This window comes from Salvelinus namaycush, chromosome 3, assembly GCF_016432855.1.
Source record: "Salvelinus namaycush isolate Seneca chromosome 3, SaNama_1.0, whole genome shotgun sequence".
Classification (NCBI taxonomy): domain Eukaryota; kingdom Metazoa; phylum Chordata; class Actinopteri; order Salmoniformes; family Salmonidae; genus Salvelinus; species Salvelinus namaycush.
In genome coordinates, this window is record NC_052309.1 from 91,892,061 (window position 1) to 91,912,997 (window position 20,937).

The following is a 20,937-nucleotide window of genomic DNA, read 5'->3' on the forward strand; positions in this document are numbered from 1 at the left end:
GCAGCCAGCATGTCTGCAGCGAGAGGCTTAATACGTAAGTGTGTGGTGTGTGTGGTGTGTGTGGTGTGTGTGTGTTTGTTTGTGTGTGTTAGAGGTTGTGAAAGCAGGAAGCCTGACATGTTTGGCACTCGGGACACGTGCTCCCTGGATTGCAGCACACAAAGGGGTTTTGTTTAGGTTCTCTCTCGTTCTTTCTCTCCTTCACCCTCCCGCTCTCTAGTGGTGGTGGTGGTGGTACCAGGGATAAGTGGAGTTCAAGCATGCCATCTTCTCCTGCATCTCTCTCTCTCCCTCCCCCCATCTCTCTCTCTCTCCCTCCCCCATCTCTCTGGGAAGGCGGCTGCTCACTGTCATGTCCGGGGACCAGCATACTCCCTGTGTGTGTGTGTGTGGTGTGTGTGCTGCAGCAATCCCAGAAGCCATTAGTAGAGCAACTGTCTAGTTTAATGGTCAGTAGATGCGTTCTCACCAGAGGGTTTCAGTTGAGGCCTGAAATGGCCCTTTCCCCTCATCTGAGTTAGACTACCAGGAAGACGGGAAAGACGGAGGGTAAGACCTGTAAAAGAGAGAACGTGTGTGGGGGGGGGGGGGGGGGGGGTAGTGAAAGAGGGATGGAGATGTACAAAGGGATGAAGGAATAGAGGAGGAACGGGGGGGTTTGATCCGTAAAGGAATGTTGAGCTGTTATTAGACCTTGGTCTCTGTGCAACACCTGCCCATCACAAGAGAGCCAGCACACTCCCCATCTGATTGGCCCGAGAGCCAGCACACTCCCCATCTGATTGGACCGAGAGCCAGCACACTCCCCATCTGATTGGACCGAGAGCCAGCACACTCCCCGTCTGATTGGACCGGGAGCCAGCACACTCCCCGTCTGATTGGACCGGGAGCCAGCACACTCCCCGTCTGATTGGACCGGGAGCCAGCACACTCCCCGTCTGATTGGACCGGGAGCCAGCACACTCCCCGTCTGATTGGACCGGGAGCCAGCACACTCCCCGTCTGATTGGACCGGGAGCCAGCACACTCCCCGTCTGATTGGACCGGGAGCCAGCACACTCCCCGTCTGATTGGACCGGGAGCCAGCACACTCCCCGTCTGATTGGACCGGGAGCCAGCACACTCCCCGTCTGATTGGACCGGGAGCCAGCACACCTTTTGATATGTATTTTCTGTTATGATTCTTGTTGTCATGTCTTTTTAAATTGCTGAGACCAATTTCCCATTGTGGGACAGTGATGTCAACTACTACTACACACCTCCCACAGTCTGTCAGCCTAGGCCAGTCAGGTTCCTCTAAATTCTACAGATATATTAGCCCTGTGGTAGTAGCAGTCAACACTACAGAGAATATATTAGCCCTGTGGTAGTAGCAGTGAACACTAATATATTAGCCCTGTGGTAGCAGCAGTCAACACGACAGAGAATATATTAGCCCTGTGGTAGTAGCAGTCAACACTAATATATTAGCCCTGTGGTAGCAGCAGTCAACACTAATATATTAGCCCTGTGGAAGCAGCAGTCAACACTACAGAGAATGTATTAGCCCTGTGGTAGTAGCAGTCAACACTACAGAATGTATTAGCCCTGTAGTAGTAGCAGTCAACACTACAGAATGTATTAGCCCTGTGGTAGTAGCAGTCAATACTAATATATTAGCCCTGTGGTAGTAGCAGTCAACACTACAGAATGTATTATCCCTGTGGTAGCAGCAGTCAACACGACAGAGAATGTATTAGCCCTGTGGTAGCAGCAGTCAACACTACAGAGAATATATTAGCCCTGTGGTAGCAGCAGTCAACACTACAGAGAATGTATTAGCCCTGTGGTAGCAGCAGTCAACACTACAGAGAATGTATTAGCCCTGTGGTAGCAACAGTCAACACTACAGAGAATGTATTAGCCCTGTGGTAGCAGCAGTCAACACTACAGAGAATATATTAGCCCTGTGGTAGCAGCAGTTAACACTACAGAGAATGTATTAGCCCTGTGGTAGCAGCAGTCAACACTACAGAGAATGTATTAGCCCTGTGGTAGCAGCAGTCAACACGACAGAGAATGTATTAGCCCTGTATTTGTAGCAGATATCGTTTCACCGACATTATCTCCCGATACTGTTTTATTTTTACAATATAGCCTATTGATGTCTGTTAATTTCACGAGTACCTGATATTCAATAAGGATGGAAAAAGGGGAATCTGATCTGAGTCTCATGCTGATCTGAACACTGTGGCCGTTCTGATGTCATTATTGTCACTGTACAAAATCAACATTTTGAAGTATTTCTTGGACAATTGCTCTTTTGGATGGTAATTTATGAGAACGCTTTGTGGGAAAATGTTTTTCATTTCCCCCTGTTAAACAGTATATCAACAGACCAAAAAATGGGAATCTGTATCGAACCCAAAAACCCAAATGGACGCTGCTCTAACTACACGTACTGTGTTAGGAGCAGAACACACGGACTACAGGCTTCTCTTCAGGTTCCAGTTACCTCAGAGACCGTAACCACAGTAACCCATCGTGGTTACCATGTCCTTTGACCCTCCTCATTCTAGAGATATTTTGACAGTTGGTGACAGTTGATCTTCCACCTGCCTCACCAGAGCCTAGTAGTAGATAGCAGGATGACGGCAGAGTAGAGGCGGGGCTGAGGGGGATGTGGTTTCCTTACGCGTGTGTCTGTGTTCGGCATGCGTCACACCGTCGCTTTACTGAGTAGGGGAACGCAGGGGAAGCAAAAGCACTGACGAACTCACACACACACACACGCGTCTATGTGGTCAGCAGTATACCAGGTCAGGTGGGTTATGTTAGACTAGAGAATGTCATGTTACTTCAGCTGGTTGTTGGGACAAGAGGACAATATATTATTATATAATTCTGGTCTAGTCCACCCTAGAACATTCTATCATTCTGGTCTAGTCCACCCTAGAACATTCTATCATGCTTGTCTAGTCCACCCTAGAACATTCTATCACTCTTGTCTAGTCCACCCTAGAACATTCTATCATGCTTGTCTAGTCCACCCTAGAACATTCTATCACGCTTGTCTAGTCCACCCTAGAACATTCTATCATGCTGGTCTAGTCCACCCTAGAACATTCTGTCATGCTGGTCTAGTCCACCCTAGAACATTCTATCATGCTTGTCTAGTCCACCCTAGAACATTCTATCATGCTTGTCTAGTCCACCCTAGAACATTCTATCATGCTTGTCTAGTCCACCCTAGAACATTCTATCATGCTGGTCTAGTCCACCCTAGAACATTCTATCATGCTGGTCTAGTCCACCCTAGAACATTCTATCATGCTGGTCTAGTCCACCCTAGAACATTCTAACATGCTGGTCTAGTCCACCCTAGAACATTCTATCATTCTGGTCTAGTCCACCCTAGAACATTCTATCATGCTGGTCTAGTCCACCCTAGAACATTCTATCATGCTGGTCTAGTCCACCCTAGAACATTCTGTCATGCTGGTCTAGTCCACCCTAGAACATTCTATCATGCTGGTCTAGTCCACCCTAGAACATTCTATCATGCTGGTCTAGTCCACCCTAGAACATTGTCATGCTGGTCTAGTCCACCCTAGAACATTCTGTCATGCTGGTCTAGTCCACCCTAGAACATTCTGTCATGCTGGTCTAGTCCACCCTAGAACATTCTGTCATGCTGGTCTAGTCCACCCTAGAACATTCTATCATGCTGGTCTAGTCCACCCTAGAACATTCTATCATGCTTGTCTAGTCCACCCTAGAACATTCTATCATGCTTGTCTAGTCCACCCTAGAACATTCTATCATGCTTGTCTAGTCCACCCTAGAACATTCTATCATGCTTGTCTAGTCCACCCTAGAACATTCTATCATGCTGGTCTAGTCCACCCTAGAACATTCTATCATGCTGGTCTAGTCCACCCTAGAACATTCTATCATGCTGGTCTAGTCCACCCTAGAACATTCTATCATGCTTGTCTAGTCCACCCTAGAACATTCTATCATGCTGGTCTAGTCCACCCTAGAACATTCTAACATGCTGGTCTAGTCCACCCTAGAACATTCTATCATGCTGGTCTAGTCCACCCTAGAACATTCTAACATGCTGGTCTAGTCCACCCTAGAACATTCTATCATTCTGGTCTAGTCCACCCTAGAACATTCTATCATGCTGGTCTAGTCCACCCTAGAACATTCTATCATGCTGGTCTAGTCCACCCTAGAACATTCTGTCATGCTGGTCTAGTCCACCCTAGAACATTCTATCATGCTGGTCTAGTCCACCCTAGAACATTCTGTCATGCTGGTCTAGTCCACCCTAGAACATTCTGTCATGCTGGTCTAGTCCACCCTAGAACATTCTGTCATGCTGGTCTAGTCCACCCTAGAACATTCTGTCATGCTGGTCTAGTCCACCCTAGAACATTCTGTCATGCTGGTCTAGTCCACCCTAGAACATTCTGTCATGCTGGTCTAGTCCACCCTAGAACATTCTGTCATGCTGGTCTAGTCCACCCTAGAACATTCTGTCATGCTGGTCTAGTCCACCCTAGAACATTCTATCATGCTGGTCTAGTCCACCCTAGAACATTCTGTCATGCTGGTCTAGTCCACCCTAGAACATTCTGTCATGCTGGTCTAGTCCACCCTAGAACATTCTGTCATGCTGGTCTAGTCCACCCTAGAACATTCTGTCATGCTGGTCTAGTCCACCCTAGAACATTCTGTCATGCTGGTCTAGTCCACCCTAGAACATTCTGTCATGCTGGTCTAGTCCACCCTAGAACATTCTGTCATGCTGGTCTAGTCCACCCTAGAACATTCTGTCATGCTGGTCTAGTCCACCCTAGAACATTCTGTCATGCTGGTCTAGTCCACCCTAGAACATTCTGTCATGCTGGTCTAGTCCACCCTAGAACATTCTGTCATGCTGGTCTAGTCCACCCTAGAACATTATATCATGCTGGTCTAGTCCACCCTAGAACATTTTGTTCCATAATGCTGGTCTAGTCCACCCTAGAACATTTTGTTCCATAATGCTGGTCTAGTCCACCCTAGAACATTCTATCATGCTGGTCTAGTCCACCCTAGAACATTCTATCATGCTGGTCTAGTCCACCCTAGAACATTCTATCATTCTGGTCTAGTCCACCCTAGAACATTCTATCATGCTTGTCTAGTCCATCCTAGAACATTCTATCATGCTGGTCTAGTCCACCCTAGAACATTCTATCATGCTGGTCTAGTCCACCCTAGAACATTCTATCATGCTGGTCTAGTCCACCCTAGAACATTCTATCATGCTTGTCTAGTCCACCCTAGAACATTCTATCATGCTGGTCTAGTCCACCCTAGAACATTCTATCATGCTGGTCTAGTCCACCCTAGAACATTTTGTTCCATAATGCTGGTCTAGTCCACCCTAGAACATTCTATCATGCTGGTCTAGTCCACCCTAGAACATTCTATCATGCTGGTCTAGTCCACCCTAGAACATTCTGTCATGCTGGTCTAGTCCACCCTAGAACATTCTATCATGCTGGTCTAGTCCACCCTAGAACATTATATCATTCTGGTCTAGTCCACCCTAGAACATATCATGCTGGTCTAGTCCACCCTAGAACATTATAATTCTGGTCTAGTCCACCCTAGAACATTATATCATTCTGGTCTAGTCCACCCTAGAACATTATATCATTCTGGTCTAGTCCACCCTAGAACATTCTATCATGCTGGTCTAGTCCATTCTAATTAATAACCACTTCTCAATGGATTCTACCTAATCAGTTTTCTTCCCCTTCGGTATTGGTTTGGTCCATGTGATTTTGGTGCCGCAGTGCTCTGCTCAGTGGTGTTGGTCTGACTGGACGCTTAAATGGTTTTGTGGAAATGCTTCCATTAGGACTGTCTACACTGGTTTTGCACAGCTTTAAACACAGTCTATGGGTTTTACACTGCTTTAAACACCGTCCATATCTCTCTCACGCTCTTTATTATTTTATTGCTGTTAGTAGATAATCACAAGACACACGGGCAGCGTCTGTGTCTCTCATTCAAATTCTCCAAGCTTTATTTAATTGTCAGGTTGTAAACAAACCTGCGGCGTGACAGTTGATGGCAGTTATATTCAAATAAGACAAAGTTGTTCTCAGGAAAGGAAAAAGACTGGTCATCTGATCATTAGCTGATGGTGATAATGACTGTATTAACCATTTAGGAAGCAGAAATAGTCCCGTATTAACCATTTAGGAAGCAGAAATAGTCCCGTATTAACCATTTAGGAAGCAGAAATAGTCCTGTCAAAACACCTACTGTTTTAGCTCTTAGAAAGTATCAGTCATTTCTTCTGGAAACTATTTCTGTATATCAGTGTTCGTTCTATGTGTGTCAGTAGATCATCTCCATGACTAATGTCTCCAGGCTTTAACCACAGCAGAGGTCTTGGGGGTCTTTTACCCCGTGTTGTGTATGAGTCACACAAGAGACTTGAACAGTTTCAGGTGACAGAGTGGAAACCCGAGTGGGATGATTAACATTGGGACTGAGTGATTTGTGACTTGGATGTGGTTGCCCACTTGCCCCTGGATGCTAATCTAAAGCCATGGTCTAACACTACCTAGTCCTTCTGGTAGTAGTGCCCCCCCCCCCCCCCCCCCCTCTGGTTTCAGTTCCCCATGTTAGCCCGAAATAGAAAGTCCCACAGACTTAGTTGTGTGGGAGGAGGGGGTTTCCCCATAGAATGTGTTGTGATCTATGGCTCTTTAGGGGGCGTCGTCTGTCTACTCCTCGCCTTGTATCCTGCTGCTAGTGTTACCTCTGGTTTCAGCCTCCTCCTGGGGGTTACGGCATCGTGGTAGTGTTACCTCTGGTTTCAGCCTCCTCCTGGGGGTTAAGGCATCGTGGTAGTGTTACCTCTGGTTTCAGCCTCCTCCTGGGGGTTACGGCATCGTGGTAGTGTTACCTCTGGTTTCAGCCTCCTCCTGGGGGTTAAGGCATCGTGGTAGTGTTACCTCTGGTTTCAGCCTCCTCCTGGGGGTTAAGGCATCGTGGTAGTGTTACCTCTGTGGTTTCAGCCTCCTCCTGGGGATTACGGCATCGTGGTAGTGTTACCTCTGGTTTCAGCCTCCTCCTGGGGGTTAAGGCATCGTGGTAGTGTTACCTCTGGTTTCAGCCTCCTCCTGGGGGTTACGGCATCGTGGTAGTGTTACCTCTGGTTTCAGCCTCCTCCTGGGGGTTACGGCATCGTGGTAGTGTTACCTCTGGTTTCAGCCTCCTCCTGGGGGTTACGGCATAGTGGTAGTGTTACCTCTGGTTTCAGCCTCCTCCTGGGGGTTACGGCATCGTGGTAGTGTTACCTCTGGTTTCAGCCTCCTCCTGGGGGTTACGGCATCGTGGTAGTGCTACCTCTGGTTTCAGCCTCCTCCTGGGGGTTACGGCATCGTGGTAGTGTTACCTCTGGTTTCAGCCTCCTCCTGGGGGTTAAGGCATCGTGGTAGTGTTACCTCTGGTTTCAGCCTCCTCCTGGGGGTTAAGGCATCGTGGTAGTGTTACCTCTGGTTTCAGCCTCCTCCTGGGGGTTACGGCATCGTGGTAGTGTTACCTCTCTGATTTCAGCCTTCCTCCTGGGGGTTACGGCATCGTGGTAGTGTTACCTCTGGTTTCAGCCTCGTCCTGGGGGTTACGGCATCGTGGTAGTGTTACCTCTGGTTTCAGCCTCCTCCTGGGGGTTAAGGCATCGTGGTAGTGTTACCTCTGGTTTCAGCCTCCTCCTGGGGGTTAAGGCATCGTGGTAGTGTTACCTCTGGTTTCAGCCTCCTCCTGGGGGTTAAGGCATCGTGGTAGTGTTACCTCTGGTTTCACAGCTGTTCTGTGAGTGTGGAATTCTCAAGGCCACAGCTCGGTTTCTCTCTTTCTGTCTTTCTCGCTCTCCTTTCTTGCGTACACACACACACACACACACACACACACACACACACACTCTCCTTCTGTTTGTTCTGTTCTGTCTCTGCTGCTTCCTGAGCAGCGTGTTACTCAGGGTTTCATTTATAGATGCAGTGTGTGTTGTTTGTGAGTGAGTGTGTGTGTGTGTTTGTTCTGCGATCTCTGTATTTCCTGCTCAGTCCGGCGGTCGCAGGAAGCAAGTTTTGCCACATTGCCTTGATTTTTGCGCAGCGTGTGAGAGTCAGAGGTCAACACACTTTTCTTGTCTTCCTGTTTTAACAGAGTGTTTTTAAAAGGAGGCCTTGGCATTTCACATCCACCCACACAGCAGTACTTTTGAATAACTTTTAATATGAATAATATGACCTCTGTAGTAAGTGTGCTTGTACTCTAACTGAACCAATCTGACATTAATGTTCTCTCCTCTCCTCTCTCAGGGAGAGTCTGTAAAGTATTTCCTGGATCATTTGGAAAAGCTGGGACAGCCGGTAAGTCCCACCCATCTCTCTTACACATCTATACACTACTGCTGATGACGTAACAGTCAGAATGACAAGAGAAGTGAAGCCATCCCTCTCTCTCCTCCCTGTGTGGTTCTATCCATCCCTCTCTCCTGTCCCCCTCTCTCCTGCCTGTGTGGTTCTATCCATCCCTCTCCCCTGTCCCTCTCTCTCCTCCCTGTGTGGTTCTATCCACCCCTCTCTCCTGTCCCTCTCTCTCCTCCCTGTGTGGTTCTATCCATCCCTCTCCCTTGTCCCTCTCTCTCCTCCCTGTGTGGTTCTATCCATCCCTCTCTCCTGTCCCTCTCTCGCCTCCCTGTGTGGTTCTATCCATCCCTCTCTCCTGTCCCTCTCTCTCCTCCCTGTGTGGTTCTATCCATCCCTCTCTCTCCTCCCTGTGTGGTTCTATCCATCCCTCTCTCTCCTCCCTGTGTGGTTCTATCCATCCCTCTCTCTCCTCCCTGTGTGGTTCTATCTATCCCTCTCTCTCCTCCCTGTGTGGTTCTATCCATCCCTCTCTCTCCTCCCTGTGTGGTTCTATCCATCCCTCTCTCTCCTCCCTGTGTGGTTCTATCCATCCCTCTCTCTCCTCCCTGTGTGGTTCTATCCATCCCTCTCTCTCCTCCCTGTGTGGTTCTATCCATCCCTCTCTCTCCTCCCTGTGTGGTTCTATCCATCCCTCTCTCTCCTCCCTGTGTGGTTGTATCCATCCCTCTCTCCTGTCCCTCTCTCTCCTCCCTGTGTGGTTCTATCCATCCCTCTCTCCTGTCCCTCTCTCTCCTCCCTGTGTGGTTCTATCCATCCCTCTCTCCTGTCCCTCTCTCTCCTCCCTGTGTGGTTCTATCCACCCCTCTCTCCTGTCCCTCTCTCTCCTCCCTGTGTGGTTCTATCCACCCCTCTCTCCTGTCCCCCTCTCTCCTCCCTGTGTGGTTCTATCCACCCCTCTCTCCTGTCCCTCTCTCTCCTCCCTGTGTGGTTCTATCCACCCCTCTCTCCTGTCCCTCTCTCTCCTCCCTGTGTGGTTCTATCCATCCCTCTCTCCTGTCCCTCTCTCCTCCCTGTGTGGTTCTCTCCATCTCTCTCTGAGATGTCAGGGTGTGCTACCAGCTAAGGCCTGATCTCCTTCTGACTAAAGAGGGGGAAACTGACCTCTCTCTCTCTTTCTCTCTCTCTCTGTTCTTTACTGGCAGTGCAGAGGAATGAGGAGTGTGTAACTCTGTATCTCTGGCTGGTATCCTGATGGTGACTTTACTGATGGCTTTTCCAGTGCAGCCTGACCTATGATGTCACAGTGTCTAGAATGTCAGGAATTCTCCTCTGGCATGGAACACAGACAGACAGAGACACACAGAGACACACAGAGACACACAGAGACACACAGAGACACACAGAGACACACAGAGACACACAGAGACACACAGAGACACACAGAGACACACAGAGACACACAGAGACACACAGAGACAGAGACAGACAGAGACAGACAGACAGAGACAGACAGACAGAGACAGACAGAGCGCGCGAGAGACGAATTCTGCTTTGCACACTTACACTTCACTTTGGGAAGATGTTTTTTTTACTGGGATTTTTCTGACAGATTCAACAACTAGTTCTATAAAGATGTACTGATATAGTATTTTATTTTTCAGATTCACTGATCAGATGTCACTCTAGGTGACAATTTCCTTCCTTCAGTTTAAAGATCTTCCTTCAGTTTAAAGATCTTCCTTCAGTTTAAAGATCTTCCTTCCTTCAGTTTAAAGATCTTCCTTCCTTCAGTTTAAAGATCTTCCTTCCTTCAGTTTAAAGATCTTCCTTCCTTCAGTTTAAAGAACTTCCTTCCTTCCTTCAGTTTAAAGATCTTCCTTCCTTCAGTTTAAAGATCTTCCTTCCTTCCTTCAGTTTAAAGATCTTCCTTCCTTCAGTTTGTAAAGATCATGTTTTATTATGTTCGACTGTTCTCATGTTTTCTTTTTGGTCTTGTCTCATTCGCCTCTTCTGTGCTGTATGCACCTTCCCATTTACACCCTCACCAAGCCCCTCCCCCTGCCACTCACAACAACAAAGATGAGAGATCACTAATCTGCAAAGAGGTTTCACCTCACTATTTGAGGTTTGGTCCAACAGAATGGGTCATCTGGACACCACAACACAGAGACATTATACTGTAGTAGAGGAGAAGGTAACCTTTCTAATGAAACCCTGTTTATGTCTCAACTCCTCACATTGAGAGCAGAGCTACACTACTGCAACAGGAGTATCAATGAACGTTGATTCTGGAAAATTAATTCTCAGTTCGTCTAGTCTGTTATACTAGCTGTCTAGTCTGTTATACTAGCTGTCTGGTCTGTTATACTAGCTGTCTGGTCTGTTATACTAGCTGTCTGGTCTGTTATACTAGCTGTCTAGTCTGTTATACTAGCTGTCTAGTCTGTTATACTAGCTGTCTGGTCTGTTATACTAGCTGTCTGGTCTGTTATACTAGCTGTCTGGTCTGTTATACTAGCTGTCTGGTCTGTTATACTAGCTGTCTGGTCTGTTATACTAGCTGTCTGGTCTGTTATACTAGCTGTCTGGTCTGTTATACTAGCTGTCTGGTCTGTTATACTAGCTGTCTGGTCTGTTATACTAGCTGTCTGGTCTGTTATACTAGCTGTCTGGTCTGTTATACTAGCTGTCTGGTCTGTTATACTAGCTGTCTGGTCTGTTATACTAGCTGTCTGGTCTGTTATACTAGCTGTCTGGTCTGTTATACTAGCTGTCTGGTCTGTTATACTAGCTGTCTGGTCTGTTATACTAGCTGTCTGGTCTGTTATACTAGCTGTCTGGTCTGTTATACTAGCTGTCTGGTCTGTTATACTAGCTGTCTGGTCTGTTATATAATACCACTAGCAGCATCTTAGCCAGACTGTTATACTAGCTGTCTAGTCTGTTATACTAGCTGTCTGGTCTGTTATACTAGCTGTCTGGTCTGTTATACTAGCTGTCTAGTCTGTTATACTAGCTGTCTAGTCTGTTATACTAGCTGTCTAGTCTGTTATACTAGCTGTCTGGTCTGTTATACTAGCTGTCTGGTCTGTTATACTAGCTGTCTGGTCTGTTATACTAGCTGTCTAGTCTGTTATACTAGCTGTCTAGTCTGTTATACTAGCTGTCTGGTCTGTTATACTAGCTGTCTGGTCTGTTATACTAGCTGTCTAGTCTGTTATACTAGCTGTCTGGTCTGTTATACTAGCTGTCTGGTCTGTTATACTAGCTGTCTGGTCTGTTATACTAGCTGTCTGGTCTGTTATACTAGCTGTCTGGTCTGTTATACTAGCTGTCTGGTCTGTTATACTAGCTGTCTGGTCTGTTATACTAGCTGTCTGGTCTGTTATACTAGCTGTCTGGTCTGTTATACTAGCTGTCTGGTCTGTTATACTAGCTGTCTGGTCTGTTATACTAGCTGTCTGGTCTGTTATACTAGCTGTCTGGTCTGTTATACTAGCTGTCTAGTCTGTTATACTAGCTGTCTAGTCTGTTATACTAGCTGTCTGGTCTGTTATACTAGCTGTCTGGTCTGTTATACTAGCTGTCTGGTCTGTTATATAATACCACTAGCAGCATCTTAGCCAGACTGTTTTACTAGCTGTCTAGTCTGTTATACTAGCTGTCTAGTCTGTTATACTAGCTGTCTGGTCTGTTATACTAGCTGTCTGGTCTGTTATATAATACCACTAGCAGCATCTTAGCCAGACTGTTTTACTAGCTGTCTAGTCTGTTATACTAGCTGTCTAGTCTGTTATACTAGCTGTCTAGTCTGTTATACTAGCTGTCTAGTCTGTTATACTAGCTGTCTAGTCTGTTATACTAGCTGTCTAGTCTGTTATACTAGCTGTCTAGTCTGTTATACTAGCTGTCTGGTCTGTTATACTAGCTGTCTGGTCTGTTATACTAGCTGTCTGGTCTGTTATATAATACCACTAGCAGCATCTTAGCCAGACTGTTTTACTAGCTGTCTAGTCTGTTATACCAGCTGTCTAGTCTGTGTTATATAACACCACTAGCAGCATCTTAGCCAGACTATTATACTAGCTGTCTAGTCTGTCTTTTATAAATGTTCAATAAGCATAAAACACAGTTTATATAAGGAATTTTCAACTCGTTCTCATTCTGATGACTCAGGTAGGCCACTTGATTCCACCATCTGAACAAAGTGGACAGGCTAACATGCTGTTCAAACAGCTGGAGACGTACAGCATGGTGTGTTCATCACAATCTGTTCTACCTTGTTAGCTAGCAAATCTCTCTCTCTCATTCACTCGCTCTCTCCGACTCAGCAGGATATCCTGCTCGCTTGTAAGCCCACTAAAGGCATCTGTTAGTACCAACCTTCTCCATCTCTCTCATTCACTCGTTCTCTCTTTCACCCGTTCTCTCTCTCGTTCTCTCCTCCAGGACTACCTACCGACTCAGCAGGATATTCTCCTGGCCCGTAAGCCCACTAAAGGTATCCATGAGTACGACTTTGAGATCAAGAACGTTCCATTTAAGATGGTGGACGTTGGGGGTCAAAGGTCGGAGAGACGGAGATGGTTTGAGTGTTTTGACTCTGTCACCTCCATCCTCTTCCTTGTCTCCTCTTCAGAGTATGACCAGGTGGGTTTACACACACACACACACACACGTTTCTGTCCTTGTGAATGAAATTAAGTGACCAATAATTTGGATGCATGCACAAACACTCACTTAAACCAGCACACCCACTGTCACACACACACACCTGTCTTAAGATGTTAAATATAATTTGTATGCGTACACACTCACTTGAACACACAAACTCTTTCTATTTCTCACACACACACACACACACACACACACACACACACACACACACACACACACACACACACACACTACTCCCCTAACCTTCCCCCCCCCCCCCAGGTCTTGATGGAGGACCGTCAGACCAACCGTCTCAGCGAATCCCTCAACATCTTCGAGACGATCGTCAACAATCGTGTTTTCTCCAACGTCTCCATCATCCTGTTCCTCAACAAGACAGACCTTCTGGAGGACAAGGTGCGCTCCGTCCCCATCAAGGACTATTTCCCAGAGTACCCCGGGGAGCCACACAGCCTGGTCGACGTACAGAGGTTCCTAGTGGACTGTTTCCGGGGGAAGAGGAGGGACGTGACACAGAAGCCCCTGTACCACCACTTCACCACAGCCATCAACACGGAGAACATTCGCCTGGTGTTCCGAGACGTCAAGGACACCATCCTCCACGACAACCTAAAGCAGCTGATGCTGCAGTGATTGCAGGGGGGTTATGACCTTTTGAAGTCACCTTTTGGCCTTTAACCCCCCCGTGACCCCTCACCGTGACCCACTGACTTGCAGTGATTGCAGGGTGATGAACAGAGAGCAAAAGAGTTGTTGTGTTACACTGTGTCACGTGTCACTGCCTTTTAAGTCACCTTTTGGCCCTTGACCTTTAACCCCTGTGAGCCCTCACCTTGACCCCTGATCTCCAGTCACCTCTGGTGCAGGCTGTCACCTATGACCCTTGACCACTGAACCCTGTTACCACTTCTAATGGCCTTGTACCTGGCAGTTCTATTCCCCCCCCCTCTAAACCACTGTAAATGAGCTCTCCCAATCCCTCCCCTCACACGCCCCTCTCCTCTCTGTAATGGACTATTCCAGAGTCTGTAGATATGTCGATGTGTTCTGTAGGATGAAGTTGCCCTCGGACGCTGATCCTGGGTCAGTTTTTCCTTTTCCCCACTAATGGTTAATGACAGGATATGGGGAGGGGAAGCTGGTCCTAAATCTGTTCTATATTACTATATTCACTCTGTTGGTTCACTCTTAACACTCCTGTCTCACTCTGTCACATTGTAACCTGTCTGAGCAGCCCAGACCACTTCTGGAGGTTAGCGGTCAAGGGTGAGGGGGTCAACTGGCCTTTCTGTGTTGGAGGGGGGGGGGTCAAAGGTCGTCACCCGCGGCAACCAGGGAAGAGGGGGTGGTAACGCTGTAGAACAAAATGCTGACTGTGTTTTACTGGCCTCAGCCTGTCGCTATGCACCTCCACCTGCCCTGAACTGGCTAGATTCTCCACTTCCTTTTCCCTCAGAGCCTGATTATGACATCACCGTGACCCGCCACCATTCTGACAGCAAATCAGTGTCACTATCTGGATGTGGAACTGAAGAACCAACTGCAGCGGAGAGCTTGTTACTTGTTGTTGCTGGGGGGAAGTTAAAGAGTGGTGGGAATTTACAGCACTGTACTAAAACTAATCCTTAATGATTCCACAAATAAGCCTTTTACCACTGTCTGATGATTACCTATCAAACAGAGCTACACACACACACACACACAACCTGCCCATACAGACTCTTATGACCTGATCCCTGTCTTAGTCCTGGCCTTACTGTTTGGAACTTTAGTTTTTTAATCAGTTACATTTGTTACTTTTTTTTTCACATAGATTTCTTATGAATATATGTACCTAAACATTGTCTTAAGTTATATTTGAAAGGTTTATGCACAAGTTTGATTTACACCTGCTGATGGGCAGTGTTAAAGGCTATGGAAGAGGGTGTGTGAACACACACACACACACACACGGACCGCTCAGACAGACTTGCTCCAGACAGACTTGCTCCAGACAGACTTGCTCCAGACAGACTTGCTCCAGACAGACCAGTTGATAAACTACTGAGCTAATTCTCAGGATACATTGTGGACCACTTATTTGTGTATTTAGAGCAATGATATTCATTTGCCTGAGTCCTAAAACACACACAGGCGGCTGTCCATCAGAGGCTGGTAGTCTAAACAACTTGCCGGCCAGCTACATCCCCTCTTCCAGTCCTCATTGTTTCTCCCCTCTCTCTCTTTCTGTCCCTCTCTCTGTGTTAGTGTAAGCAAGTGATCAGCCTTATAAACCCTGTGGAGGCTCATCCTAGAGGGAAGAGACAGTGATCAGCCTTGTAAACCCTGTGGAGGTTCATCCTAGAGGGAAGAGACAGTGATCAGCCTTGTAAACCCTGTGGAGGTTCATCCTAGAGGGAAGAGACTGTGATCAGCCTTGTAACCCCTGTGTAGTCTCATCCTATAGGGAAGAGACGGTGATCAGCCTTGTAAACCCTGTGGAGTCTCATCCTATAGGGAAGAGACGGTGATCAGCCTTGTAAACCCTGTGGAGTCTCATCCTAGAGGGAAGAGACGGTGATCAGCCTTGTAAACCCTGTGGAGGCTCATCCTAGAGGGAAGAGACGGTGATCAGCCTTGTAAACCCTGTGGAGGCTCATCCTAGAGGGAAGAGACAGTGATCAGCCTTGTAAACCCTGTGGAGGCTCATCCTAGAGGGAAGAGACAGTGATCAGCCTTGTAAACCCTGTGGAGTCTCATCCTAGACATACTCTTATCTCTCAGTCAGGGAAAAGTGGTGGGGAAATGGTGTCAAATGATTTGATGAATGATGAATCTTTCTCCTTAACTCCTCAGCGACCAATGTGTCTTTTATTCCTAGCAAACCCCCATAACAGGTCTTTAAATGAGTTGGACGTTGGGTTTCTACCAACTGGAGGGGAACCAGGAGATACCTTTCACATTGTTGTACCAGTTATCCAGGGGGCGTCTGAAGTCACACCCTACTACTCCCTATCTAGTGCACTGCGTTCGGCCCTATATGTCTTTGGTAGGGCACTACTTAGTGCTCTGGTCAAAAGTAGTGCACTATATTATTATTATTATTATTAAGGTAGTAGGGTGCGGTTTTGCACATAGACCCCTAAAATCACTCTCTCTCGTTGTCTCTCTCTCTCTCTCTCGTTCTCTCTCTCGTTGTCTCACTCTCTCTCTCGTTGTCTCCCAAGTGAGCGCTATTCCCTATATAGTTTTGGATGCAGTCTGAGTCTCGTTGGCCAAACATGCTGCATGTGTAGCTCAAGTCTCTCTCTCACAAACACTGTCAGCCCTGTTAGGGCTTCTGACTGATTGCTCCAGGCCACCCCTTCCATAGCTCCGAGTCATCCCCAGCACAGAGCTCTTTGTCTGGGCTGAGACTGTGTGTCAGGGCCCCTTGGCTGAAGGCCCGAGGCTCTGGAAAGAAAGGGCCACCATTCCATCCTCTATACCAGGCGGATGGACTGGTGTGACTGGGACCAGTGTCTCCTCCCCCCCCGCGCCACACACACCAGTAAGTCAGACCAGACTAGGGTCTGTGGTTTGTCTTTGTCGATGCTGAACAAACACACACTCCTACAGAAACAGACCACTTTCTCCCAGGGGATGTAGATGTCCACACAGATTAATACGGAGTTCCAACTAAGATGCAACAAAAACAAAAAATAGCCTTATGGGCCACCATAGTTAAAGCATTTAGCCTTATGGGTGACCTCTGACCTGGGTTAAATAGATGTAACCATCATCACTGTGCTTGCCCACCTCAGGAGCCCTGCTGTTTAGAGTAGCTAGGTCCTTTAAGAGTGTTGTCTGAAGTGGCCTGATCAACAGTTTTCCACTGGACCCAACATGTCCCAATGTGATCGTTCTAGAATCATGTGCATTCTAGAACTGTGTGTCCATTCTAGAACTGTTTCTAGCCATTCTATTTCTATGGGTGTAGTCAGTGCTTTTTGCCAAATGTCCTCCAGAGTGACTCAATACCCAGTAGACAGGCAGACGGACAGACCTATGTCCCCTACTGGTCTTATGTAGTGAGGGAGAGCTCAAATAGGAGTCCCAAATGGCTCCCTATTCCCTATATATTGCACTAATTTTGACCAGGTCCCATAGGGTCTAAAGTAATGCACTATGTAGGGAATAGGCTGTCAAAGACAGACAGACGCAGGCCTTTGTCTTCTCCGGTCAGAGAAAAGGGTAGACAGTCTGCCAGTAGTAACACAGTGGTCAGTATTCAGTCAGTGTGTATGTATCTGCTCCTTCAGGCCGTCTCTCTCTGTGCTGCTGCTGCGGGGGTTTTAAATGTGTGCCAACGGCTCCGTTCCAATATCAACGCTAGCACACTAGTTAGAATGCACTGCTTCCTTCATGTTCGTGTGGATGTTGGAATGCAGCCCAAGAGTCAGTCAGAACACAGTGTCATTTCAAATGCCCAGGCCCACTTTGATGATGTCACAAATCCTGTTTCATTAGGTTTCTGCTACAGACAAAAACCTGCCTTCAGTGGCCTGGTCGTCCTCCACAACGGGTTTTAACCCAGTCTGAGTTGTAATTCATTGTGTCAAAAAGAGTTGTAGAGGTTTCAAGCTGTTAACTGTGATGTCAGACCCCCGTCCTGCCCTCAGAACTGTCTGTTCCTTTACAACTCTCTCTCTGTCTGTGTCTCTGTCTCTGTCATCACTGAGGGTTCCGACACACAACGAGAATGAAACGTCATTCTGGTTCTATTGATTCTATGGAATGTGGAGGAAGGTTTGGGGCCTGGTCCATTATATCAAGGTGGAGTTGTGAATGTGCAATCTGACATATTGGACCTGGGATGGGAAGGACCTGAGTTGTTTGTGTGAGAGGTGATGGTGTTTTAAAGCTATGCAACAGCACTGTGCTCCGGTCCACACAGCAAAAATACTTCAATGAACCACTTCTTGTGTATGTTATGAGAATGATCCTGATGATTTGTTACTGTTGTCCCATGTTATCCATTCAGTTCTTTATTAGTGAAGGGTAAATATGCAAATGATCTGCCAAAACATGACTGATGTTGTTGTGCCTCTTGTTACCCGACTTTTTTCCCCGTCAAGTTTTTATAAATACAGTGTTTGCCTTAGCGGTGTTTATGTCCTCGTTTCAATGATGGCTGCGTTCCAAATGGCACCCTATTCCCTACATGATGACCTATTGGCTCTGGTCTAAAGTAGTATAAGTAAATAGGGACACGGGTGTCATTTGGGACAGTATCCAAGAAGATTATTCACATTACGAGTCCAACAATGGTTACAAACGGTTTCTCTTGCTTATACAGTTGATGATTTTTTTTTTTATTGTTTATGAGAAAATGCTTTCGTTGTACAGTCTCTAACTTATACTGTCTTACCCTCTTACTGTTCTGCCAATAAAACCACACACCATTTTACAAACTGTGACGTGTGTTTTGAAGTCACTTCATTGGCGTCATGTTTGACAGTCATTTGTCACAACTGTGTGTGTTGGGACTGTTTGTCAGTTTCCAATCTCACGTGATGTTTAGTTGTTTAAATGTCATGTCAATGTTTTTCATAGTCACTTGACACCACTTAGGATCTATAAAATACACTGGTCAAAAAAATAAAGGGAACACTAAAATAACACATCCTAGATCTGAATGAATGAAATATTCTTATTAAATACTTTTTTCTTTACATAGTTGAATGTGCTGACAACAAAATCACACAAATTATCAATGGAAATCAAATGTATCAACCCATGGAGGTCTGGATTTGGAGTCACACTCAAAATTAAAGTGGAAAACCACACTACAGGTTGATCCAACTTTGATGTAATGTCCTTAAAACAAGTCAAAATGAGGCTCAGTAGTGTGTGTGGCCTCCACGTGCCTGTATGACCTCCCTACAACGCCTGGGCATGCTCCTGATGAGGTGGCGGATGGTCTCCTGAGGGATCTCCTCCCAGACCTGGACTAAAGCATCCGCCAACTCCTGGACAGTCTGTGGTGCAACGTGGCGTTGGTGGATGGAGCGAGACATGATGTCCCAGATGTGCTCAATTGGATTCAGGTCTGGGGAACGGGCGGGCCAGTCCATAGCATCAATGCCTTCCTCTTGCAGGAACTGCTGACACACTCCAGCCACATGAGGTCTAGCATTGTCTTGCATTAGGAGGAATCCAGGGCCAACCGCACCAGCATATGGTCTCACAAGGGGTCTGAGGATCTCATCTCGGTACCTAATGGCAGTCAGGCTACCTCTGGCGAGCACATGGAGGGCTGTGCGGCCCCCCAAAGAAATGCCACCCCACAACATGACTGACCCACCGCCAAACCGGTCATGCTGGAGGATGTTGCAGGCAGCAGAACGTTCTCCACGGCGTCTCCAGACTCTGTCACGTCTGTCACATGTGCTCAGTGTGAACCTGCTTTCATCTGTGAAGAGCACAGGGCGCCAGTGGCGAATTTGCCAATCTTGGTGTTCTCTGGCAAATGCCAAACGTCCTGCACGGTGTTGGGCTGTAAGCACAACCCCCACCTGTGGACGTCGGGCCCTCATACCACCCTCATGGAGTCTGTTTCTGACCGTTTGAGCAGACACATGCACATTTGTGGCCTGCTGGAGGTCATTTTGCAGGGCTCTGGCAGTGCTCCTCCTGCTCCTCCTTGCACAAAGGCGGAGGTAGCGGTCCTGCTGCTGGGTTGTTGCCCTCCTACGGCCTCCTCCACGTCTCCTGAGGGACTGGCCTGTCTCCTGGTAGCGCCTCCATGCTCTGGACACTACGCTGACAGACACAGCAAACCTTCTTGCCACAGCTCGCATTGATGTGCCATCCTGGATGAGCTGCACTACCTGAGCCACTTGTGTGGGTTGTAGACTCCGTCTCATGCTACCACTAAAGTGAAAGCACCGCCAGCATTCAAAAGTGACCAAAACATCAGCCAGGAAGCATAGGAACTGAGAAGTGGTCTGTGTTCACCACCTGCAGAACCACTCCTTTATTGGGGGTGTCTTGCTAATTGCCTATAATTTCCACCTGTTGTCTATTCCATTTGCACAACAGCATGTGAAATTTATTGTCAATCAGTCTTGCTTCCTAAGTGGACAGTTTGATTTCACAGAAGTGTGATTGACTTGGAGTTACATTGTGTTGTTTAAGTGTTCCCTTTATTTTTTTGAGCAGTGTATATTCAGCTTATCTTTGCAAAAAGTTCATTTATTAAACATCTGTAACACCCAGGGTTAGGGTCACTTTCAATTGAAGTCATTCAATCCTTTTTTTTTTTTTTAAATGGAGAAGCTATTCAAATGTTTTTCCATTTCTGACATTTTTTTATTTAAATTACTTCCTGAAATGAGTGACTTTTATTAAGAAGCTATTTTTGACCATTTTAATTGAAAACAATCACAGTAAGGTACTTCATTCTTACCCAAAAATTATTTGATATTGGGGGAAAAAATGTCAATGACTGCATTTGACCGTAAAGTCCTTCAACCCTGATAAGAGCACTAAACCAAGGAAGGGCCAGTCCCCTTTAGTGACCTGAAGGAAATGTCAACAGTTCAGACAGTACTGCCTGCTTCCTCTACTTCTAAACCACGGTACTGCCTGCTTCCTCTACTTCTAAACCACAGTACTGCCTGCTTCCTCTACTTCTAAACCACAGTACTGCCTGCTTCCTCTACTTCTAAACCACAGTACTGCCTGCTTCCTCTACTTCTAAACCACAGTACTGCCTGCTTCCTCTACTTCTTAAATCACAGTACTGCCTGCTTCCTCTACTTCTAAACCACAGTACTGCCTGCTTCCTCTACTTCTAAACCACAGTACTGCC

General features: G+C 46.9%; 1 protein-coding gene across 2 annotated transcripts in view; it reads left to right on the forward strand.

The window, feature by feature from the left end:
* The window catches only part of LOC120042580 (guanine nucleotide-binding protein subunit alpha-13), a 45,200-nt gene extending 26,659 nt beyond the window's left edge, over positions 1-18,541 (forward strand). The window contains exons 3-5 of one of the 2 annotated variants that reach the window (XM_038987405.1): positions 8,376-8,426; positions 12,876-13,076; positions 13,365-18,541. In XM_038987405.1, coding sequence (XP_038843333.1) covers positions 8,376-8,426; positions 12,876-13,076; positions 13,365-13,736 — 624 coding nt within the window. In that variant the 3' untranslated portion in view covers positions 13,737-18,541. The remainder of the gene's footprint in view (positions 1-8,375; positions 8,427-12,875; positions 13,077-13,364) is intronic. The other variant, XM_038987413.1, reaches the window with a different exon arrangement.
* The last annotated feature ends 2,396 nt before the right edge of the window (positions 18,542-20,937 follow it).